The sequence below is a fragment of the Puma concolor genome, chromosome E4, assembly GCF_028749965.1.
Source record: "Puma concolor isolate L17-30 chromosome E4, mPumCon1.1.hap2, whole genome shotgun sequence".
NCBI classification, from domain to species: Eukaryota; Metazoa; Chordata; class Mammalia; order Carnivora; family Felidae; genus Puma; species Puma concolor.
The window spans coordinates 52291462-52317960 of record NC_141683.1 but is presented as its reverse complement, the minus strand read 5'-3'; the positions used below and the strand labels follow the sequence as shown (position 1 = coordinate 52317960).

Sequence of the window (26499 nt, the reverse complement as noted above, 5' to 3'; positions counted from 1 at the left end):
CTTGGTTACTATGTCTAACAAATCTCTTTCCAGTGGTAACATAAATCATCTGTTCCCAAACCTGAATATTCATATAATTTTCTAAGAAGGCCTGGGGAAGTTTTTAATACAAATCTCTACCATGCTTCCTTCCTTCTCCTAAATAGGGCTTCATGGGTCTAAGAATACATATGTTTTGTTTTATGTGTGTGTGTGTGTGTGTGTGTGTGTGTGTGTGTGTGTGTGTGTGTTTGTGTGTATTTTTAAGACCCCCAAGGTGCTTCTGATAATCAGTCAGGTTTGAGCATCACTGGTATAAAATACATTTTATTATAGCTGCATTCTGCACTTTCATTAGAAAGCAGAATGGCTTTTTACATGTGCTTTAGTTTTGTGCAATCTGCTGCTTTATACACAGTGTTTACTAAGTCAGAGAGGGATGCCTATCTCTTAGATAAAAACATATGAATTGGAAAAATAAATATGTTAAATCTTTTTGAAAGAAGACAAAATTGTAAAATAGTAGCAATGTTGAAAGGGAAGGAAGAACAGGCTATAAATCTAACAAAATATTAAGCTAATAATAAATACCAACTTTTGTATAGTCCCATGTACTTTAAAATTTTAATTGGTTTGAAAATTAGCAAAAGCCTGAAAGTTATCCCAAGGGGCAGACTGGTAATTATGAAATAATTATAAAGGTACCCATGAATGCTGATGTCAGGAAAACTAGTTTTTTTAAACTGATGTAATCTTGATATTACCACTGAGTTTCAAGGGAGTCTAATAGATGTCAGAAGTTATCTCCCACCTCGACTCCAACATTTCTTTGGTTCCAAAATTAGTATTTAATTAGTTATGCAACAAGCAAGATAAAGGACAAGCCTGAGAGAATGTATCATTCATTACAAAAATCATATACTAATTACACATTACGTGCAAACAATTTGCTTAGTGCTAAGGATAATTAAAAATGAATGACACTAATAACAAACATTTATATAGCTCTTACTCTCTGCCAAAAGCTATTCTAAACTCTTTATGTACATTAACTTACTTTAGCTTTATAATAATCCTAAGAGATAGGTTATTATTATCATCAGCACTTTATAGATGAGGAGGGGGGTGCCTGGCTGGCTCAGTCTTTAGAGTGTGCAACTCTTAATCTCGGGATCAGAGTTCAAGCCCACAGTGGGTGTGAAGCTTACTTAAGAGAATATTTTTCTAAATACGATGAGGAAATTGAAGCAAGGGACAGTTGAGGAACTTGAGTAAGGTCACAGAGCTACTATGTGGAAAATCTGATTGAACCTAGGTGGCCTGGTTGCATAGTCTATGCTGTTGTTCAATACAGTAGGATGCCTTTTTTCAAGTTTACAGGTTAGCAGGGAATAAGCAACATGAATATAATTAATAGTACAGGTACTATATTATTCAGCAAATATTTTTTAATGTTATTTTTTTTTAACATTTATTTATTTTTGAGAGAGAAAGAGAGCACAAGTGGGGAAGGGGCAGAGAGAGAGGGGGACACAGAATCTGAAGCAGGCTCTGGACTCCAAGCTGACTGTTAGCACAGAGCCCAACGAGGGGCTCGAAGTTACGAACCAGGAGATCATAACCTAAGCCGACGTCAGATGCTGAACCAACTGAGCCACTCACGTGCTCCTATTCAGCAAATATTTTTAATGAATAGGAATCATGAAAGATTTAGGTAAAGAAAAGAAGATTCCTTAAGAATATAAGGTTTTAGTTAAAAACACTTCAAAAAAGTGTTTCACTATATTAAAGTCTGATTCGTTAGAAATAAGAATATAAAAAATGTATTTTATTTTATGACTGAAAAAGATGTTCTCACCTACTATGGCTATAACTTTGTATAGTATGGGTGATAACAGAGTTTGACAGATTCCCAAGCCAAGTTTTGCTGGACTTTGTTTCAAGGGAGGGAAATTAGGAAAATCCTTGTCCTGACATCGTTCATTTGAGAGTTACAGAAACTTCCATTATGATTCCTGTTGTTTCTGGCCACAAAAGAAAATATCCATCCTTAATAATCAATGCTTTTCCTGAGGATAGAGGATACATTTTTTAATAACTTTTGAAGAGCTGAGAAAGTGTTAAGTGTCCTTTCCAAGTATTGCCTTTTCCCATTAGATATCCATTTAGCATGGGTGACCCAAGACTAGGTAAGTATGTATGATGTGATTCAGAACTGATAAAACAATGATAAGGGCACCCTACTATCTCAGCAGGAGTTACAATGGACTTAGTATCTGCTTCCAACAAAAATATGGTGTTCCTTTAAATTGTTATCATCATTTAAGAACAGAAACAATCATTTACATTCTTGAGTCAATTTATATTTTATTCCACTAGTTTTAAATAAGGGTCATGTCAACAGAAGGATCCACAGATACAGAACACACATAATCTCCTTACCTAACTACACTCTCTGAATAAAGTAGTGGTGATAAAAAATATGTAACAGAAATCAAGAATAAATAGTATTGTCCCAAATTTATCTTAGCTTTATAGCAGTACTTTCACAGAGGATGTAGGGTGTGGGAGATAGTGGAATAGTCCTGAATTACGAACACCAAAATGTCAAAGGACTGATTATAAAACAAGATCTCAATTGCACGGTATTTCCCTTTCAATCAAGAACTTCTATTAAAAAGACAATTTTCAGTATGTAAGTATATAATATGTAACAATCAAAAGAATGTTTTAGAAAATTGCTTATGGAAACAATTAATTAAAAATGATTACGTACTTACGTAACAAAATATTTTCAAGATGGCAAAGATACTGGCATTACACCCCATGTTTCCATGCACCCCGTTTCTTGGTGAAAGAGCAATGCAAGGAAACTTTTCTGGGAGGCAAACTAATTTTAATCAAGTGTTAAAGGTACTCATTTTCTTTAAATGGACAAATCCTGAAGGTTCTCTTCTAAAGAACGAATTAAAAATTTAAAGATTTACTGCAAAAAAAAATGTAAGAAGTACTCCAAGTAGTAAAGTTACATAGTAGTAAAAAGTAAACATTAATATCCTCAACAAAACAATGGTATGCCAGTTATGGTAAAACCTTAGAATTGAATAATATGCAGTCACTGGAAATACTCTTTTCAAAATACATTTAGACCTGGGAAATGTTAATGATAAAGGCAAAAGGTAAAGAAGACATGAAGAAAAAATAAAGAGTACATGGTAATATATAAAATACTCAATTTTATTAAAAACAATAGTACCCAGTAAAGGAAAACAACATGAAGATTAATTACATTAAAATGTTACTATTGGTTATTTCTGGGAAAAAATTGCAATAGACATTTTTTCCTATTTTTTGTTTTTTATAAATTCTCTAAAGTATATATGTATTCATTTCTTTTTTTTTTTTTTTAATGTTTATTTTTGACAGAGAGACAGAGTGGGTGAGCATGCATGAGCAGGGGTGGGGCAGAGTGAAGGGGAGAGAGAGAATCCCAAGTAGGCTCCATGCTGTCAGCCCAGAGTCCAATATGAGGCTTGACCTCAGGAACTGTGAGATCATGACCTGAGCCAAAATCAAGAGTTGAGCACTTAACCGACTGAGTCACCCAGGCACCCCACATGTATTCATTTCTAATTGTTTCTTTGAGTAATGAACTACAATAATATATAGTAAAAATCCTAAGAGATAACGTTCCAAGATGATATACTCCAGCAAAACGCTTGTCAAGGAAATTCACATTGACCCCCATACACTCTTAAAATTGCAAACATTTTTCTCTAAATGAACTCTAAATTAGTTAAAGATAATTATTTAGTTAATGAATTATTCTGACCATATCACTACTGCCTTTTAGGTATAACTACTCCTTTAAGGATTTAGAGATGTCAAAGGAAGGAAGGAAGGAAGGAAGGAAGGAAGGAAGGAAGGGAAGGAGGAAGGGAGGAAACAAAACTGGTGTTAGTCCATATTAATGCCTGCCAAAAATTGTGAATAAATAGTATATTTCAGAAAGAAAGGTTGAAAATAGATCTGACATAGACTTGATTACCAAATGGGCTTTATTAATCTAGATAATGGCTATTTCCAAGAAAAATCAGCAAATTTTATTACATCTGCACACAGGACCAAATAAATTATGGGGTACTTTTCAAAGAAGTAGAGTCAGAAAATGAACTGAAATGACAGCCTACTAAGCTCCTTGATTCTCTATATTCGAAAGTATAAAGTTGGCTGCTACCTACGGAAATGCAGCAAACCACATTTATTTCAAAGACTGTATAATCATTCACATGTAATATACTTGGATGTGCAATCCTATATGGATACAGTACACTCAAATACACAGTTTCAGAATTTACAATTGCTTCTTCAAATAAGTGGATACTAAAGTTCTTTCATTACAGGAAGTTAAACATTCGATCGATCAAGTTCTCCTCATTTATATTTAAAAAATGACCACTGAGGAAATTAAATTCCAAAGCCTAAATAAAGGCAAAATGATCTGTGTTATTCCTAATAGTTATTTCTCACAAATTCATATTTTTTAAATATCATGAAAATTAATACTGAATTAGGCAATGCAAGTAATAAGATTTAGACCTGGGAGGAAAAATCCCAGTAATTTGATAATAATAGAACATCTTTATGTCAGTAACTCTAAACTACTGAGGTTTTCTTGTTAAAATGTCTGCAAGTGAATTAAAATAATAAACTAAAAACAAATATAAAATAAACAATTCTGCATTCTTCATTAGAATAAGATAATCATTACCATTTCTATTCTTGAGAGGACCTAAGCTGCAATTTAAAAATTCTCCTAAAAAAAGTATTTTCACTAGAGTTCAAATGAAACATCTTAAAATTCCTTTGAAAATTAAATATACTTGAGACTTCTGCATTTTAGTAAAAATGCAAGAGTCACTACTTTTGCAAGACAAAACTAAGGAACAAAGGACAGAAGAATCGGTCAGCAACCCCAAAAGTGACTGAGTAAAAGTGCTTTTAGACACAGGGAAAATACAGCAAGGAAGACAAACAAAGGACAAAGCATTGTCTCTCAGATTAAAAGAAACAACATTAGAACTATTCTGTCTTGGGGCACCTGGGTGGTTCAGTCACTTAAGCACCTGACTTTGGCTCAGGTCATGATCTTGCGGTTCGTGAATTTGAGCCCTGCGTTGGGCTTTGTGCTGACACCTTAGCCAGCTTCAGATTCTGTGTCTCCCTCTCCCTCTGGCCCTCCCCCGCTAATGCACGCACGGCTCTCTCTCAAAAATAAACATTAAAAAAGTTAAAAAAAAAAATATTCTGTCTTTAAACAAGACTAATTAAAAGTAAAAAGTGTAGGGGCGCCTGGGTGGCGCAGTCGGTTAAGTGTCCGACTTCAGCCAGGTCACGATCTCGCGGTCCGTGGGTTCGAGCCCCGCGTCGGGCTCTGGGCTGATGGCTCAGAGCCTGGAGCCTGTTTCCGATTCTGTGTCTCCCTCTCTCTCTGCCCCTCCCCCGTTCATGCTGTGTCTCTCTCTGTCCCAAAAATAAATAAATGTTGAAAAAAAAAATATATATATATATATATATATAAAAAAAGTAAAAAGTGTAATCCTAAAGCAAAACTGACAGACCACACAGCAAACAAGAAGGGGGGCAAGAAGCATGCTTGCTGTTAACTCCCATAGCACTGTGAAATAAAGGAGAAGGGATGTAATAAATGCTACAATAAAATTGACCAGTATCTTAAAAAAAGGGAGGTGTAGAAAATTCTTTCCAGATTATACAAAGGTCAGTAGAAATAAAAAGAATGGGCATTATATAGGATCGTGGCTGACTGTTCAAAACAAGGCTTGGAATCACTGGTTCATTTTTATCCAGAAGTGGCCTATTTATATATACATACATGCATACATACATACATACATACATACATACATATGTATACATATACATACATACATGCATATATATATATATGTGTGTTATAAGAAAAAACAAGGCTAAACAGAAATTTAATCTGCAGTAAACTATCTCAAATTTTTATAAGACTGAGATATTGGGGCACTTGGGTGGCTCAGTTAAGCGTATGACTTGGCTCAGGTCATGATCTTGCAGTTCCTGAGTTCCAGCCCCGCATCGGGCTCTGTGCTGACAGCTCAGAGCCTGGAGCCTGCTTCAGAATCTGTCTCTCCCTCTCTCTCTGCCCCTCCCCTGCTCGCACGCTGACTTTCTTTTTCTTTCTCTCTCTCTCTCAAAAATAAAAACATTAAAAAAAATTACAGAAAAAAAGTAAAATACAGAAAAAAAATAAAATAAAAAGACTGAGATACTGTCCTAAAAGAATGTATCTAATTTGTATTTATGCCTTTCCCTCTATCCTCATTGTTAATTTCAATCCCCTCTCTATTACTAAATTACTGCCATAAATAACAGAAAAGCATGTGCAATTTTTGTATTATCTTAATTGAAGAGTTTTAGGTCATTTTAGTTCATACAGTAAATTGATAAACTACTTGTACTTGTCCAAAACGTAAAAATACTTTCAAAGTTCAACTATTTTGTAGGTGTCCTTAAATTGATCTCTTTCTTTTGATCAAAATCAGGCAGAATGGAATTAAGGCACAGAAAGACAATGAAATGTTTGGCCTTTTTAGAGACAGATATTTCATATTTTTAAAAAGTAAGTAATCTAGATGAGATTAAACATGGCATTATTTTATTACACCCCAAAGCAGCTCTCTGTATTTCATTACCTCCAATTTCTTCCCTTTTTTTTTCTTAAAACCATTCTCCAATCAAGAGAGACTATACATAATTACTCTTTCTTTCCTTCCTTATTTCTTTCTTTCTATTTTTGAGAGAGAGAGAGTGCGTGCGAGTGCACAGCAGAGGGGCAGGGGACAGAGGATCTGAAGCGCACTCTGTGTGCACACCAGAGAGCCCGATGTGGGGCTCAAACTCATGAACCATGAAATCATGACCTGAGTCGAAGGCAGATACCTCACCAGCTGAGTCACCCAGGCATCCCAATAACTACTCTAAGTCTTTGTTGACTCCTCCTCATTGCTTCAATCACTGAACACTAAAGTGCCCTCCAAAATATGGTATTCACACTACTTCCAATCTCTAATTACACTCCCTTGTGGAGATACACCCAATTTCTTGGCTTAAACGTCACATGCTGACAGCTACCAATTTCTATCTCTGGCCCCACAATCTGCTGTGAACTCCAAACTTGGTATATTTACTTATATACCAAGTATATACCGGGTATATTTACCTTATATACTTATAAGGCAAATACATCTCAAACTTAGCATCTCCACTTGGTATTTTTAGTAACTTAAACCCAGCCAGTCTATTCTCCTCTAAGACACTTCCTCTGGTGGCCTTCTCCTCAATTACTGGCAAATCCACTCTTAAAGTTACTGGGGGGAAAAACAAAACTCAGTGTCATCCTACACTTTTTCTCTTTCACTCTCCATGTGACATTTATTGGCTCCACATTCAAAATATGTACAGGATCTGACTGCTTCTCATTAGCATACCACTATTTGACCTTACCTGGAATTGCCAACAGCCTTCCTGCCTCCATTCCTGACATCTCATAGTCTATTCTCTAGAATATAGCCAAACCAATTTTTAAAAACGTTAAGTCAGATTGTATCATTTCTTTGCTCAAAATCTTACAATGGCTTCCAACTCACAACCGGTAAAAGCCAAAGTCCGGGCTTTGGTAAACAGTGCTCTGTTGAAATGGTTCTTCTTCACCACTCTGAAATAGACTGCTCCCCAGCCAGTTCACTGCAGTGAGGCAATGCTTGTCTTCTTTCTGTTCCCTGAATAGTCATCACTTTCTGAACTTCCAGGCCTCTGAACTGTTTACTCCACCTGAAATACTCTTCCACATTTAAATGTGGATTACATCTTCATGTCCTAGTCTTTGCTCTACTTCAGCTACTCAGGCAATTCTGTTGCCACCGCTGAGAACTACAACTCCCTCTCCCAGGCCTCTCTGACCCAGCCTCCCACTTGGTTTTTCTCCCAGTCATTTGTCACCTTCTAATATAATAACTTATTTATTTTGTTTTTTGTCTCCTCCGGCACATAAAATTTTAAGTCTCCTAAGAGGGCCAGAATTTCTCTTACAGTCTTGTTCAAATTTATCTTCCCTATCTAGAACTGTGACTGCACATAATAAATATCTGTTGAATAAATAAACAAGAGTCTCTCACACTTTCTGCCTCATCTAAAATAAGGAAACAAAGTTATTTTTTGTGCCTAATCAAAGTGGCTATTCTATAAAAATCAAACTTAAAATAAATCTGGACTGAAAACGAAGTGAGTTACAGAACTTTTCTGGTCTAGGTAGCACACTTTAAAAACTTACTTAAAGGAGATTTTTCAAAATGGCGGCCCACATGAGGACAAGTATGCAGAGATGGCGGGGCTGTGCAAGTACCTGCAGGAGCCCACCGGAAGGATCTTCATTCTGAGATGGTTCTAACCTCAAGTACCTTCCCATCACTTTCCTGTATTACTCAACCTGACCTCAGAGAGCACATTTATAGGAGGGAAGATGGCGGGGTAGGAGGACACTGGGCTCACCTCGTCCTGCTGATCACTTAGATTCCACCCACATCTGCCTAAATAACCCAGAAAACTACCAGAGACTAGCAGAACGGACTCTCCGGAGCCAAGCGTAGACGAGACGCCCATGGAAGAGGGTAGGAAGGGCACAGAGGCAGTGTGCGCTACACAGACTGGCAGGAGGGAGCCGGGGTAGTGGAGGGGCAGCCCGTCTGGCAACACCGAACCCCCGAGTCTGACTTGCAAAAGCGGAGGGGCCAGATTGCATAAGTTCTGACAGCCAGCAGGTCTTAACAACCTGCTGTTATAAGTCAACAGCTCTGCTCGGAGAGCAGGAGGGCGAGAGGACACCAGGAGGGAGAGGTGTTGAGCCCCGGATGACAGAGTTCAGCTCTGCAGGGAACAAAGGCGCTGGCCAGTGCCATCTCCCTCGCCCATCCCCCAGCCGAAATCCCAAAGGGAACCAGTTCCCATCACCGAACTTGCTTGCACCACGCACCCAACGCTGTGCTCCTGTGGATCTAGCCCTCCGACGAGTCAGCCTCCCTCCCAGTGCTGCAGGGCCCCTCCCGCAGGGGACCACCAACAGCAAAGCGAGCTGAGCCTGCCCCTCCCTGTGCACCTTGTGGATCCACCCCACCTAATACGCCAGATCCCATCGAAGCAGCACCACAAGCCTGGCAGTGTGCAAGTAGCCCAGACAGGGGCCACACCACTCCACAGTGAGTCCTGCCCCTGGAAGAAGGGAAGATAAGGTACATACCAGTCTGACTGTGGCCCCAGCGGTGGGCTGGGGACAGACAGCAGGTCTTACTGTGGCCCCACCCACCAACACAAGTTACTCCAGACAGCACGGGGAAGTGCCCCACAGTTCCGCGCCACCTCAGGGAGTACGCAAAATGACAAAATGGAAGAATTCTCAAAAGAAACTCCAGGAAGTAGCGACAGCTAACGAATTGATCAAAAACGATTTAAGCAATATAACGGAACAAGAATTTAGAATAATAGTCATAAAATTAATCGCTGGGCTTGTAAAAAGTATAGAGGACAGCAGAGAATCTATTGCTACAGAGATCAAGGGACTAAGAAATAGTCATGAGGAGCTTAAAAATGTTATAAATGAGGTGCAAAATAAAATGGAGGCGACCACAGCACGGATTGAAGAGGCAGAGGAGAGAATAGGTGAATTAGAAGATAAAATTATAGAAAAAGAGGAAGCTGAGAAAAAGATTAAAAAATCCAGGAGTATGAGGGGAGAATTAGAGAACTAAGTGATGCAATCAAACGGAACAATATCCGTATAATAGGAATTCCAGAAGAGGAAGAGAGAGAGAGAGGGGCTGAAGGTGTACTTGAACAAATCATAGCTGAGAACTTCCCTGGTCTGGGGAAGGAAAAGTGCATTGAAATCCAAGAGGCACAGAGAACTCCCTTCAGATGTAACTTGAATCGATCTTCTGCACGACATGTCTAGTGAAACTGGCAAAATACAAGGATAAATAGAAAATTTTGAAAGCAGCTAGGGATAAACAGGCTCTAACCTACAAAGGGAGACCCATAAGACTAGTGGCAGACCTATCTACTGAAACTTGGCAGGCCAGAAAGGGATGGCAGGAAATCTTCAATGTGATAAACCGAAAAAATATGCAGCCGAGAATCCTTTATCCAGCAAGTCCGTCATTCAGAATAGAAGGAGAGATAAATGTCTTCCTAAACAAACAAAAACTGAAGGAATTCATCACCACTAAACCAGCCCCACAAGAACTTACTTAAAGCTTATCCTATAAACTACAATATGCATCCTCTTCAGTCTAGTATTAATTAGCTTTTTCTTTTTTTTACCTCCTTCCCTGACAAGGCAAAGACCTGAGAACACCCTAATTACATTTATCCTTCTGCCTTATGTTATTACTGTCAAATATTTAATTCTATGTGCTTATTGGCTTTAATAACAAGGCATCATTGCTTTATATAGTCAATACGCATTTAGATTTACTGAGTATTACCACTTCTCTTCCTTTTCACCATTTCTATTCCTTCACCTTTTTCCATTCCTTTCTGCATCTCTGACCTTTGTCTTCTGCATCTTTTCCTTCTGCCTTAAAAAGATCCTTTCAGGTTTTCTTTAGTGTAAGTCTACTGGTAGCAAATTCTTCATATTTATTTATCTAAAAGTGTCTTTATTTTACTTGTGTCTGGAGAGATTTTCACTGAATTGAGAAATTGAGATTGGCAGGTATTTATTTCCCTTTACACAGTGAAGACCTGGTTCCACTACCTCTGGTTTCTATTGCTTAATGAGAAGTTGGTTGTCAGTCTAATTGTTGGCTTTCTGAAAAGAGTACTTTGTCTTATTTCAATAATCTCCCTTTGCATTTTATTTTCAACAGTTTTATTATGACATGTCAAAGTGTGACTGTCCAACACCAGCAGGGGTCACAGGATGAGACACAATTAGCTGTAATCTTGCACTAGGTTAGTTAGTTTCACAGAGGTGTACGGGACAGGAAATTCAGCATGCACAACATCCCTCACTCATCAGGAGGCCAAGTAACTATTCACATGCATAGCTACTTCCATCTCTCCCGAACAACACACACAGAGCTCGCACGGCTGCCAAGGACAGTTAAGGCGCATGTGGTTCTGGACAGAGACTGCCCTGGTTTCCTGCCAGTCTCGTATCGTTCACTTTGGATAGATGTAAGGCCAATATTGCGCCAACTCACGGTTAAGTCCAGGTGCAATACTACAGATGGGGTTTCACAGTAAGTTTAAGAGACTAACCTGTAGCAATAACATTCAATGTTTGTCTTAACTCCACACATTTCCATCAAGTTACTATGAGAAGACAGACCCAAGGTCAGATTTTCAGGCAGGCCTAAGTCTCTTCATGGTCCAAGTATAATATTAAATCTTTACTCACATTGTAGATTTATTCTTTAGGGCACAAGAGCTTATTGAATCTCTGCCTTGATGTCTTTCATCAATTTTATGAAGGTCTCAACGATAATCCTTTCTAATATTTGTTTAATTGCATTACTTCTTTTCTCCCCTTTGAGGTTTCTTATTGAATATTTTAAACTTACTTCATCCTCCACCTCTTTTCTGTATTTTTTTTTTTTTAATATTTGTCTCTCCATGCTTCCTTCTGTATATTTTCTCCTAGCTTACCTATAAAAGTTCATTGATTCTCAACTCTGTCTTATCTTCCCTATGATCCATCCACTGAGTTCTTAGTTTTGGTAATTATAATTTTTCACTTCTAGGATTTTCATTTTTAAAATAGTTTTTTTTAGTTTCCAGTTAAAATTTTCAATCTTGTCTTTTTCCCTGTCAGCATGGTTATTTTCAAGCTATGTCTGACAATTCCAATATCCAGAGCTGCTGTGATTTTGTTTCCATTGTCCACTGCTTATGCTGAACTTATTCGTATCTCTTGCCTTTTCCTATGCATGTTTTTTATTGTGACCTAGTTAGTGTATCTGGGCTTTTGAAAAAAATAAAGTCCTTAGATGATCTTCTCTAGAAGATCCTCTTTCAAAGAGGATTTAATTTTAATTTAACTACCAATCCAGGATCACTTCAATTTAATTTCGGGACTGATATGATATGAAGTTGAGTTGCAATCACAGTGAGAGCTTATCTTCTAGTGGTTTACCCTAGACTATAGCCCTCTGGGGACCTGAACCACAGTGAGTTCACCCCCACAGTGGTGAATACTAGACTCCAATCCCTGTGCCCTTGTGAGGCTACTAGAAGTGCTCTCAGCCATTACAACAAGACTGGCAAAGGCTCCCAGAAGAAAAGCATACTCAAAAGCCAGGCTCACATTCCTAGGCCAGTAATTCTTTTCTATCTTGTTTACATTCCAATGCCTTCAAATAGGTTTCTGTTATTGTTTTTAAAATAAATATACGTGGTCCAACTTTTCTAGTTCTATTTGGGGAAAAGGTTAGTACAGATCACCTAGTGTGCCACTGCCAAGACAGGAAGTTGAGTCACACTAATTTTAAATATGATAGGAATGGAATATATCTAGTTAAAGTTAAATAGTACCTGAAACTCAGAATGTTTTTTAATTTTTTTCATGTTTATTTATTATTGAGAGACAGAGGGACACAGAGCATGAGCATGATGGCACAGACACAGAATCCAAAGCAGGCTCCAGGCTGTGAGCTGTTTAGCACAGAGCCCGACGCGGGGCTTGAACTCACAAACCATGAGATCATGACCTGAGCCGAAGTCAAGACGCTTAACCGACTGAGCCACCCAAGCGCCCCAAAACTCAGAATTCTTAAAGTACCCATCAAGTAAGAAATTTTTTGATCAAAAGTAAAACTAACCAAGGAAGCACCTAAAGAGCTATTTTTTAATAAGATGACATTAGTGAGTGACTACTGCTTATAAAAATCAAGATAATAAAACAATTATTTCTTCACATAACTTATGAGAATGTTTATACTTTAAAACGTGACAAGTTTGAGAATAATTTGTTAATAAGTAACAAGTTTGAGAAAACTGGTTTTTTTGCAATCTAGAAATGTAACTTTCTTATTAAGGAATTAAATGTGTTTAAACATTCTTATATAAGTGTATTTTCTAGACAGGAATTTTGCTCTGAAATAGTATTTAATTAGGTGTACATATAGGGTACTCTCCTTTACCTACATCAAGTTTTTTTCCTGCTAATATTAGGTTCAGCTCAATGTTTACTGAGTATGTACTTCAAATGATCGTTAAGGAAAATGAGACACAGTGTGTACCTAGAAATTTCCAGTCTTCTAGAAGAGATATAAAGAGACAATGTGATAACACTAAAACAGAGGTATGCGCAAGATGCTATGGCTACACAGGAGAGACATTACATCAGTAGGACACTGTTCCATTGGTGACATATTTCAATTACTACCTAAAATGCCTGTTTCCTGTGATGATGCAATACTAAGCAAGGAAATGTGTTATCACATATCAATTTGTATTTTAAGCTAACAAAAATTCACATATGTATACATAAAGTGTTACATGAGACATCAAGGTGAAAAACTGATATGAAAACTTACCCCATCTGGCAATGCCCTCCAGCACACAGCACTAACAAATTCATTGGTATCATCTTCTTTTCGGTCTTTATCCAGAACACTTTTGACCGTATCAAACTTAAAAGTTAGCAAAGTCTTAGAAAGTCCTTTATAGTACAGGTAAAGAGAGTTGTTCTCGCTTCCTAAAAAAAATTTTTTAAGTAAATAATTTTTCTAGAATGGGAGAACTCAGAATTAGGACATCACATTCATCAGGTGATTATTACTCAATGTTTAAGCTCAAAGACAAATCTTTCATGGTTGAATTTGGAAGATCAGAGCACAAGATTTCTTGGGAATCATGTGAGAAAAAGATTCACAGAGAAAAGCTACACTTTACTAATCTAAAGAAATAATAATTGTCAAATGATATAACATTGGTAATTGTAAGGCTGAAATTACTGCAAAAACCCATTTATGATAGCAGAGGTCTAAAAAAGACCAGAAACTTATTATTATACCATGAATCTTAAGTGATGTTTAGAAAGACTTCTAAGAGGAAAAAAGAAAGTTACAGCACTTACAAAGGCAGATTTTAACAACCTACAAAATTTATGTCCCATTCTCCAATAAAGATATTACTCCATTAGATAAGCAGTCTAGAAACCTATTATTTTTGAGCAGGCTATCAAAGTAGAATAACTGCAAGAGATTTGTTCTGGAAGGGTTTAGATTATATACAACTTCACTAAATAAAAGTCAAGTCACTTGAAAGAATTCATGAAAGCTCATATATTTGGGCATTAGGTGCATGTAGCATATTCACAAAACCTAAAGTGACTTCTTTTACTTCTGATTCCTATTTGTGTAAATTACAAAAGATAATAATAATAATAAATTACAAAAAAAAAAAGCCCTAGAATAACAGATCAAGACGATCTAAAACTGCTTACTGAAGAGGGCACTCTATAGAGGAAAATGAATATCAAGCTTAAGACAGTATCTCTGAAATTAGGTCATTAGCAGAAATTAATATTTTCTTTTACGTAATATCTACAGAAATTACTATGAAGAACAATTACAAAACATATTTAACGATTTCATGCTATTTCATGTGGACAGGGTTTGTGTTCAGTGAAGGAGGGAAGAACTAATGCTTCTTCCAGTACAATCTAAGAAGAATTCAATATGCTACTTTCTGAGCATACAGATCAATTCTTGACTTGGTATGTAGCCTACATCTAGTGAATGCAATTTCAGTGACAAATGCCTGTTAAATAAAAAGTTCCAGGAAAAGACAGTTTTACGTACCACAAGCTATATAGTCGCCATTGGAAGCGAGGCCTACGAAGTTTTTTTCATTGATGTGACCCTTGAAGGAACGTAGACAGTATGGTTTCCCTACATTCCACAGTTTTAGTTGGCTGTCTGTTGAGCTGAGGTAAACACAAAAAATTAGAATGTATTTAAGATTTCATGGTCTGAAAAAAAAAAAAATTTAAAAAAAGATTTCATGGTCTGAAACTCATCAGTACTAATTAGAGGCAATCCAGTTTGGTTGTTTAGAATGCAGATTTTGGAGCCAGATTTTCTGAGTTACAATACTCAATATATACCATTAATTTGTTTTTGAAGTTGGGAAAGTTACATAACCTCTTTGGCCTCAGTTTTGTTCATTAGTTATGTGAAATACAGTGATTCCTACATTATTGAATTAGAGGAATTCTATCAGATGTGAAAAGTAAATTCATTTCAAAGGCTTTCAGTAGTCCCTGGGCATGTAGGAAGTGCTTACTAATAAACATCATCAATACCATCATACCACAATCATCAAATAACAAAGTTCCACTGGGAATTGTGCTTAATTTTAGGGATACAATCTGTGCCACTTGGTTTACTTTTCAACTGCTGAACTGTATTGGTATACTATATTTAAACTACTTTGACAGTTAGTTGTACCTAAGGGGTACAATGGTATGAATAACTGGGATAGTCTATATAAAGTAATTCATTTACTGAAATTATATACAAATGCAGTTATTTACCAAAAAATAATCGCATATAAAAATCACTCGTGGGGCACCTGGGTGGCTCAGTCGGTTAAGTGTCTGAGTTTGGTCCAGGTCGTGATCTCATAGTTTGTGAGTTTGAGCCCCACATCGGGCTCTGTGACAGCTCAGAGCCTGGAGCCTGCTTTGGATTCTGTGTCTCCCTTGCTCTCTGCCCCTCCCCACTTGCACTCTGTGTCTCTCAAAAATAAATAAACATTAAACAAATTAAAAAAAAAAAAGATCGCTGGTAATCCTATCATGCAGAGACTTATCATACAGTCTTAGAACCTGAATAAAATACCATGTTTTTTCTCTTTCTGTAACACAAATCCAATCATACCATACACATTATGTTTTAAATTGCTTATCCCTTATTCAAGAATTTGCTTTATAATTTTTCTGTAAAATAAATACACTTTGATATCTGTTAATGACTACATAATAAATCATGTTTTCTCTTACTGTAACATTCACAGAATAGGGCACCATGCTGAAAGTTTTACATTTATTACTTCATTTAAGGACACACAATGTAATTTCTGTAATTAGCTCCATTTTAGAGATGAGACAACTGAGAATGAGAAGGCTAAGGATATTTTGAAGATACCATACATAGCTAGTAAACAACAAAGCCAAGATAGAAACTGTCTTATTGCAGAAGCCAAACTCCAGCTCTTTAAATATTCCTCTATTGCTTCTCATCATTTTTTCAATAGAAATTTATATTGTTTTAAATGTGGTTTTTTGCTTGACAATGTTGCATTAAGTATTTCTTTATGTGTATATATATTTTTATTGGCCAAGAATTCAGAGGTTGCAGCAATATGTATATTTTAGTATTACTTTTTAATATTTCCAAATACACTTGTGGATAAACTTATTCTAAAAACTTCTAAACCCTAAATATGTTCAAGAAAAAAAAATCAGGACTTATAAAACCTAAGAAGGACAAGAGATTGGTGAAAATTACAAACAACAAATCCACATTAATTAGGTCGACTAAAACTTCCCAATTTAGACAAATAAGATACATGTATTTCAGTTCGCTGAAATCCAACTCATTTAACACTTATAAATCAAAACTGAAGAAAAATACTTCTGCCATATAATGTACTATCCACATTTGAACCTGAATAAAACTTTAGTTATTTACTGCCCATTACTACTCCTAAAGATGGGATATATTTTGACTGGTTAACACTAATTTAGGTTTGTGAACGAATTACCCTACGTTACCTTCCCTTAAAACTCAGTTCTCACTTTTTCCCCCTTGTTTGTAACTCTGTTCAAATTACCTTGCTAAGTCAACTCAAATTACCAACTTCTTACCAAGAGTAACTAGTATAGAGGTAGATGAGGAGGGAGGTACCAAGTGTTTAATACCAAGGCACTGTCATTAATAATCTCCTAAGATTAAAAATTAGAAAGCAAGGAAAAAAAAAATTAACTGAAAAGAAGAAAACAAGGTGTCAGTAAGCATGAAAAGAAATAATAGATATGAAAAAGAGAAATTAAGAAAGTATTACTAGGCTAATATAAAATAAAGAGAGCTACGCAATGGATAACAGAAAGAATGTGCTGCCTTTGTTAGAAGAGATTTCTCAGTGATATTTTAGCAACTGAGATTTACTTATCTGGTTGACCTCTTGTTAACCTTCAAACAAAATAAAAGCTTACATTATAATTCTCTACTGCAGAAGGCTTCTCAAAGGATATTTATCAAATATAAGCAGCCATACTTAAGTTACTTTCAAAACATATTTAAAACTCACCATGAAACCATAGGGACATCAAGTAATATAGAATCAACCAAATATTACTTAAAACCAAAAACAATACTACTGTACTGCAATGCAGATAAATATACAATAACATGTTAATTTATGTTAATAAATAAAACGTTTCTCATTCTATCCCATCAACTATGTTGTTTTTCTCTTAAGGAGAAATGGTGGCTGAAATTCAATCTGAAGTTCAAATGTTGAAAGCGGGGTTGCATTAAAAACTAACATCATCGGGATTTTATTCATAAATAGGCTATAAAAGTGAGCAATACAAACCAGAATATACATGTATTTTAATTCTACAATAAAAAAATCTATTTATGAAAAAGTGCATATAGCACAGTGTCACTCTTTACAGATACCCACAGTGACATTATAAAACTGGTAAATGATGATAGAGCTCTGTGTTAAGTTCAACCTCAGAAGAGTAATACTCACGCAGAGACAATTTCCTCACCACTCACAAACTTTGCATAAGACACTGCTTTTCGGTGTCCTTTGAATACCATGATTGGCTGTTTAGTGTTACGAAGATCATAGTAGTGGACACAGTGATCTAAAACAAATAAAGTAAAACAAAAGAAAAAGAAAAATGTAGTAAATGGAGAATGGAAAGCAAAGCGAAACTTAGCTGCTTTTGGTGTCTTTCATCAAATGTTTCAGGAATAATACCAATCTTGTAACAGCAGTAAACTAGGTGCTATGACTCATTTTTAACCACCAGGAAGATACAGTGGGTTTTCTGTTTTGGATCTAGGAAAATATGGTTGCATAAAACAGTATATACACATATGCCAACATCAGCCTGACAGGGAGTTCCACTGTTATTTCCAGTGATCCTGGCTCTAGAATCAGAGTATTAAGGCTTCAAAGTAACTGAAAAATTTTTAAATGTATCCTCACATTTCAGATGACCTTATTTTAAAAAGATAATGTAACATTATAGGCTTCTGGTTAAAGATAATAATGCTATCTAATTTTATTTCTCACATTTGCTTTTGAGAAAATACTTTACTGAGACACATTTTACATATAATAAAACCAACTCACTGTAAGTATACAGGTCAATGATTTTTAGTAACTTTACCCAGTGGTGTGAGCATCTCCATAAATCAGTTTTAGAACATCTTCCTCATCCTAGTAAGATCCCTCATGCCCATTTATCACCCATTGCCCTAGGCAATCAATATTATCTAACTTTCTCTAAAAATTTATCTTTTGTGGATATTCTATACACATGGACTCCAACGATACACGGCTTCTATGTATGGCTTCTTACGCTTCATATAATGTTCTTGAAGTTCATCCATGTTTTAACATATGTCAACAATTCATTCCTTTTTTTTTTTTTAAATTCTTATTATTTTGAATGAGAGCGAGACTGCGTTAGCAGGGAAGGGGCAGAGAGAGAGAGTGGGAGACAGAGAATCCCAAGCAAGTTCCACACTGTCAGCACAGAGCCCAATGTGGGGCTTGAACTCACAATTGACAGATCATGACTTGGGCTAAAACCAAGAGTTGGACCCTTTAACTGACTGAGCCACCGAGCCACCCAGGCATCCCAACAATTCATTCCTTTTTATTGCTGAATAGTATCCATTGTATGGATATACCACATTTTGTGTACCCACTCACCAGTTGAAGGATATTTGTTTCCACTTTTTGCCTATGGAAATTAATGCTGCTATGAACAATCACATTCAAATCTTTGTGAGAACATGTATTTGGGTCCCATGTATATACCTAGAAGTGTAATTACTGTGCCACATGACAGTTTTATGTTTTTTTAAGAAACTAACAAACTGTTGACTTTACCATGTTACATTCATAGAACCAACATATGACGGTTTGTTTCTTTACATGAGTTCTTTGAAAATTCTGGATACAGGGGCGCCTGGGTGGCGCAGTCGGTTAAGCGTCTGACTTCAGCCAGGTCACGATCTCGCGGTCCGTGAGTTCGAGCCCCGCGTCAGGCTCTGGGCTGATGGCTCAGAGCCTGGATCCTGTTTCCGATTCTGTGTCTCCCTCTCTCTCTGCCCCTCCCCCGTTCATGATCTGTCTTTCTCTGTCCCAAAAATAAAAATAAAAACGTTGAAAAAAAAAAATTTAAAAAAAAAAAAAAAAGAAAATTCTGGATACAACTTTTATAAGACAAAAGTTTTAACAAATATTTTCAACCACTCTGTTGCTTGCCTTTTTAATGTTCTTAACAGTGTATTTTGAAGCACAGAAACTGAATTTTGGTAAGGGCCGATTTATCTTTTATTTTTTCTTATAAACCCATAAAACACTTTAATCCAAGGTCTTAAAGATTTTCCCTCCATTTTTTTCCTTCTTTTAAAGTTTATTTAACTCTAAAAGAGAGGGCAAGAGCCTGAGTAGGGGAGAGGCAGAGAATCCCAAGCAGACTTGCCACTAGCAGTGTGAAGCATGACACGGGGCTCGAACCCGCGAACCATAGTATCATGACCTGAGCCAAATAAAGAGTCAGACATTTAACAGACTGAGCAACTCAGGAGCCCCTCTATTTTTTTTTTTTCTAAGTTTGTTTTAGGTCTTACATGTATGGTTTTTTTTTTTTTTTTAAAGTTTATTTTTCTGTATGGTATGAAGGAGAAGTCAAAGTTCATCATTTTGCATGTGGATGGAGATGCATCCAGTTGTCCCTGCATGATCTGAGAACAAACTTCTCTAATGAACTACTTTAATACCCTTGTTGAAAACAAACTGACATCTGGATTCATAATTCTAATCAACTGATCTACATATATGTTACCTTCTGCCAGCACAACAAAGTCTTGTATAACTGTAGCCTTTATTTAAAAATTTTTAAATATTTTATTTTTGAGAGAGAGAGAGACCGAGCATGAGTAGGGGAGGGGCACAGAGAGAAGGAGACACAGAATTCAAAGCAGGCGCCAGGCTCCAAGCTGTCAGCACAGAGCCTGACGCAGGGTTTGAACCCACAAACTGTGAGATCATGACCTGAGCTGAAATCGTACGCTTAACCGACTAAGCCACTCAGATGCCCTGTTTTTTGTGTTTTTTTTTAAGATTAAAAAAAAAAAATCTTTTTAATTTTATTCTGAGAGAGAAAGAGAGGGGGGCAGGCATACACATGTAAGCCAGGGAGGGGCAGAGAGAAGAAAAAGAAATCCCAAGCAGGCTCCACACTGTCAGCACAGAGAGCAACACAGGTCTTGAACCCATGAACTGTGAGATGATGACCTGAGCTGAAACCAAGAATGGGACGCTTAAATGACTGAGCTACCCAGGCACCCCTAGGAATTTATTTATTTTTATTTATTTACTCATTTATTTTTTTTAAATTTGCATCCAACTTAGTTCGCATACAGCACAATGATTTCAGGAGTAGAATCCAGTAACTCATCCCCTTCATATAACACCCAGTGCTCATCCCAACAAGTGTCCTCCTTAATGCCCCCTTGCCCATTTAGCCCACCCCCTACCCATAACCCCTCGAGCAACCCTGTTTGTTTTCTATATTGAAGAGTCTCTTATGTTTTGTCCCCTTCCCTGTTTTTCTATTATTTTTACTTCCCTTCCCTTGTGTTCATCTGTTTTGTATCTTAAATTCTACATATGAGTGGAGTCATATGATATGTCTTTCTCTGACTAATTTCACTTAGCGTAAGACCCTCTAGTTCCATCCATGTAGTTGCAAATGGCAAGATTTCATTCTTTTTAATTGCCGAGTAATACTCCATCATATACATATACCACATCTTCTTTATCCATTCATCCGTCGATGGACATTTGGGCTCTTTCCATACTCTGGCTATTGTTGATAGCGCTGCTATAAACATTGCGGTGCATGTGTCCTTTCGAAACAGCACACGTGTACCCCTTAGATAAATACCTAGTAGTGCAACTGCTGGGTCGTAGGGTAGTTCTATTTTTAATTTTTTGAGGAATCTCCCTACTGTTTTCCAGAGTGGCTGCACCAGTTTGCACTCCCACCAACAGTGCAAAAGAGTTCCGCTTTCTCCACATCCTCGTCAACATATGTTATTACCCAAGTTGTTAATTTTAGCCATTCTGCCAGGTGTGAGATGGTATCTCATTGTGGCTTTGATTTGTATTTCCCTGATAAGTGACATTGAGCATTATTTTTCATGTATCTGTTAGCCATGTGGATGTTTCTTTGGAAAAGTGTCTATTCATGTCTTTTGCCCATTTCTTGGATTATTTGTTTTTTGGGGTATTGAGTTTGATAAGTTCTTTATAGATTTTGGATACTAACCCTTTATCTGTTATGTCATTTGCAACTATCTTCTCCCATTCTGTCGGTTGCCTTTTATTTTTGCTGATTGTTTCCTTCGCTGTGCAGAAGCTTTTTATTTTGAGGAGGTCCCAATAGTTCACTTTTGCTTTTATTTCCCTTGCCTCTGGAGACGTGTTGAGTACGAATTTCCTGTGGTCGAAGTCAAAGAGGCTTTTGCTGCTTTCTCCTCTAGGATTTTGATGGCTTCTTGTCTTACATTTAGGTCTTTCATCCAATTTGAGTTTATTTTTGTGTATGGTATAAAAAAGTGATCCAGGTGCATTCTTCTGCATGTCGCTATCCATTTTTCCCAACACCATTTGCTAAAGAGACTGTCTTTTTTTCCATTGGATATTCTTTCCTGCTTTGTCAAAGATTAGTTGGCCATATGTTTGTGGGTCCATTTCTGGGTTCTCTATTCTGTTCCATTGATCTATGTGTCTGTTTTTGAAATAGTACCATACTATCTTGATGACTACAGTTTTGTTATACATCTTGAAGTCCAGAATTGTGATGCCTTCAGCTTTGGTTTTCTTTTTCAGTATTGTTTTGGCTATTTGGGGTCTTTTCTGGATCCACAAAAAACTTAACACTGTTTGTTCTAGCTCTCAAAGATTTTGTTTTTACATAATTTCTACACTCAATGTGAGACTCGAATTTACAACACCAAGATCAAGAGTCTCATTCTTGACTGAGCCAGCCAGATGCTCCATAACTGCAGCTTTAGAATTCTGAAATTCAGTAGAAACGGTCCTCCAACTTTGTTCTTTTATAAAATTGTCCTGGTAATTTCTGTCCTTTAGCATTTCCATATAAATTTTAGGATCCGTTTACCATGTCTTGGGGAAAAAAGCCTGCTGAAAGTTTTACAGTGACTGGGTTGAATCTATAGGTCAATTTCAGGAGAATTAACATCTTAACAATATTAATGCATCCAATCTATGGACACAATGCATCTGCATTTATCTTAATTTTCCTCAGCAGACTTTTGTAATGTTCAGTGTATAAGACCTGCACTGACTTTATTAAATTTATTCCTTATGTATTTTATTCTTTTTGATGTTATTCTGAACAGAATCATGTTGTTATTTTTGGATTGTACATTGTTCATGCACAGAAAGACTATTTTTTATACTGATATTTTATTCTGTGGCCCAGCTAACAATTATCAGTTCTAATCCTTTTTCTTTTTTCTTTTTTTTTAAGATTCCTCAAAATTTTCTATATATGGGATGATGTCACTGCAAATAAAGACAGTTTAATGTTTTCTTTCAGATCAGGACATCTTTTATTTCCATTCTTCCCTGGCAATATTAGCTAGAATCTCCAGTACAGTGTTGAACCGCAAAGGCAAAAAGTGAAATCCTTGCCTTGTTCCTAATTGTAGGGGAAAGCATTCAGTCTTTCACTAGTAACTATGACTTTCACTTGTGGTTCTTCACAGAAACGCTCTGTCAGATTGACAAAGTTTCCCGCTATTTGTTTAAGAGTTTTAATTATCAATGGGTATGGAGTTTTGTCAAATGCCTTTTCTGTCTTTATTGGGATGATTGTGTGGTTTTAGCTCTTTATTCTATTAATATAGTCTATTACATTAATTGATTTTTGGATGTTGGATAAATCTGGTACTCCTGGTATAAATCTCACACTGACATAGTGTATAATCTTTTAGATATGCCATTGAATTTGGTTTGCACGTATTTTATTCAGGGAATTTGCATCTGTGTTCTTGAAGAACATTGGTCTGTTTTTCTATTCGTGTGTATTTTGGGCTTCTGGTTTTGAAAAGTCTTCAGGGAACAACTTGTGAAGTACTAGTATAATTTCTTACCATTTGATAAAATTTACAAGTGAAGTGATCTGGGTCTCTGCTTTTCTTTGCAGGAAGGTTATTAGTTACTAACTCAATTTCTTTCCTTTTCATATGTCTATTCAAATTTTCTACTGCCTCTGAGCCAATTTTCATAATATGTGATGTTCTAGAATATTTTCACTTCATCTATGTTATTAATTTGGCATACAGTTATTCCTAGTATTCTGCTGTAAACCTTTTACTATCTGAGAGGTCAGCGGTAATCTCCCTTCTTTAAATCTTAATTTTAGTGCCCTTTTTTTCTTAGTCTACCTAAAGGTTTGCCAATTTTGTGTTGCTCTTTTCAAACCACCAACTCTTACTCATTTACTCTCCTTTTTTTCCTGTTCACTATTTCATTATTTCCACCCTATTATTTTCTTCCTTCTGCTCATCTTTGGCTTGGTTTGCTATTTTATTCTAGATTTTTATGGTGAGAGCTCAGATTATTAAGATCTTTCTCATTTTTAATATAAACACTTGAAGACAGACATTTCTTCTAAGCACTGCTTCAGCCACTAGCACAGATTATGATATATGTTTTCATTTTCATATACATTCACTTCAAAATACTTTCTAATTTCCCTCACAAGTTCTTCTTTGACTGAAGGGTTATTCAGAAATTTCCAAATATTTGTGGATTAACTACTAAGGTCAATTTCTAACTAAGTTCCATTTTAGCCAGAGAACATGATTTTGACTATTTTGAATTTATATGAAATTTAAAATTTATTCACATTTATTACATGACCTAATATATGATCTATCCTGGAGAATGGTCCATGTTTGCTCAAAAAGAATGTACACTCATTCTGTTGTTGAGTGGAACGAGTTACACGTGGGACTGTCAGGTCACGCTGCTACTGCCATGCAAGTATTCCGTGTACTGGCTGCTTTTCTGTCCAGTTGTTTCATCAATTATTGACAGTAGAGTCCTTAAGTCTCCAACTACTTTTGGTGAATCATCTATTTCTCCCTCCAATTCTACAAATTATAGTTTCATGCATTTCAAAATAGTTTGTGAATATCTGTATTTATAATTGCTGTATCTTGCTGAATTAATCCTTTTATCATTATACAATGGCTTTCTTTGTATCCAGCACCAATTTTTACTTACAGTCTGTTTTGTCTGATTTAAATACAGCCATCTCAGCTTCTTCTTGGTTACCATTTGCACGCTACATCTTTTTTTATCTTTTTACTTCCAGTGTGTTTGTCTTTGAATCTAAAGTGTATCTTATAGACGGTACACAGTTGGTTCCCGTATTTTTTTTTTCACCCATTCTGCCAATCTCTGTAGCATGGAGTGTTTAATCCACTTACATTTAACATAATTATTTATATTATAAGATTCATACCTGCAATTGTACTTTTTGTTTCTCTTACATCTTTTTTGTTTCTACATTTCGCCCCTGGCCTTTTTTGTGTTAAAGAGCTGTTCTCCAGGATAACACTTGTGTTCCTCTGTTGCTGTTTTTTTATTATATTTCTTAGAAGCTATTTTCATTGTGGTTTTCTGGGGATTATAGATTATAATTAGCATGTGAATTTAAGAAAATTTAATTCAGATCATCACTAATTAATTTTAATATTATGGGGAAATTTTGCTCAAATATAGCTCTTCCCCTCACTTTTCCACCCCATCCTCTGAGCTATATGGACATACATACTACATCGTTTTAGGGTACAAGCCCACGAACACAATTTTAGAACTCCTGTTTTACTCAGTTGTCTTTTAAATCAGTCAGAATTGTTACCAAAAATACATTTTAAACCATCTTCACCTAGTGTTTTTTATTACTCTATATGAGAGTTTCATTTCTACCTCATATCCTTTCCTTTCAGCCTGAAGGCCTGTCTGTAGTGTGTCTTGAACGGTAGGCATGCTAGAAAAGAACTTGCTCAGTTTACGTTTATCTCCGAATGTCTTAAATTCTTTTATTTTTTCATGGATTTGTTTGCTGGATATTAAATTCTTTTGACAATCTTCCTTTCAGCCTTTAGAATATATTGCACTGCCTTCTAGCTTTCATGGTTTCTGATGAGAAACTGCTAATCTTACTGAGGATCTCTTTTATGTGAATTGCTTTTCTGTCACTGTTTTCCAAGATTATCTCCCTACCTTTGGCTTTCAATAGTTTGAACTTGAGGTGTTTAGGTATGCATGTCATTGAGTTTATCCTACATTGAGCTCACTGAGCCTCGTGGGTGTTAAACTGATGTTTTTCATACAGTTAGGGAAGATTTTGGCCACTTTTTTCCTTAAATAGTTTTCCATCCCTTTCTCTATTCCCTTATTTTCTGAGAGTCTGTTTATGTTGGCATGCTTAACGGTGTCTCACAGGTTTCCAATCCTCTATTCATTTTTCTCCATTCTTAGACTGGATAATCACTACTGACCTAACTCCAAGTTCACTGATTCTTCTGCCAGATCAAATTTGCTTAGGAGTCCCTCTAGTGAATTTTTATTTCTGTTATTATACTTTTCAACTACAGTATTTCTATTTGTTTTTTTTTTCTATTTTTCTTAATACTCTCTATTTGGTGAGACATATTTTTTAAATTTCTCTTTCATTCCTTAATTGTGGTTTAATTCATTGAATGCTTTTATTAACAGCTGCTTGCAAGTCTCTAAGTGAAAGCCCAACATCTGTGATAGTTTCTACTAACTTTTCCTGTTTTGCATATGCTATAGTTTTTTGGGGTTTTTTGATAAAAAGTAGACATTTTAAATAATAAAATATAACTCTGGAATCAGTTCCTATATCCCTCTCCTGGGACTTTTGTTGGTGGTGTTGTTGCCACGTAGTGGTCTAGAGACTTTTGCAGAAGTGACTCTAGTCTGTAAATCCCTGCTGTATGGAACCACTTAAGTCTCACTTGATTCCTTTTGTTTGTTTGTTTTAATGTTTATTTATTTGAGAGAGAGAGAAAGAGAGAGAGAGAGAAC

At 36.2% G+C, this 26499-nt stretch overlaps 1 protein-coding gene across 3 annotated transcripts in view; it reads right to left on the bottom strand.

Moving 5' to 3' along the window:
• COP1 (COP1 E3 ubiquitin ligase) overlaps positions 1-26499 on the bottom strand; it is a 260438-nt gene that overhangs the window by 42925 nt on the left and 191014 nt on the right. For all 3 annotated transcript variants that reach the window (XM_025920949.2, XM_086694422.1, XM_086694423.1), the window contains exons 16-18: positions 17851-17968; positions 14889-15013; positions 13620-13780 (exon numbers count right to left, since the gene is read on the bottom strand). In XM_025920949.2, coding sequence (XP_025776734.1) covers positions 13620-13780; positions 14889-15013; positions 17851-17968 — 404 coding nt within the window. The remainder of the gene's footprint in view (positions 1-13619; positions 13781-14888; positions 15014-17850; positions 17969-26499) is intronic.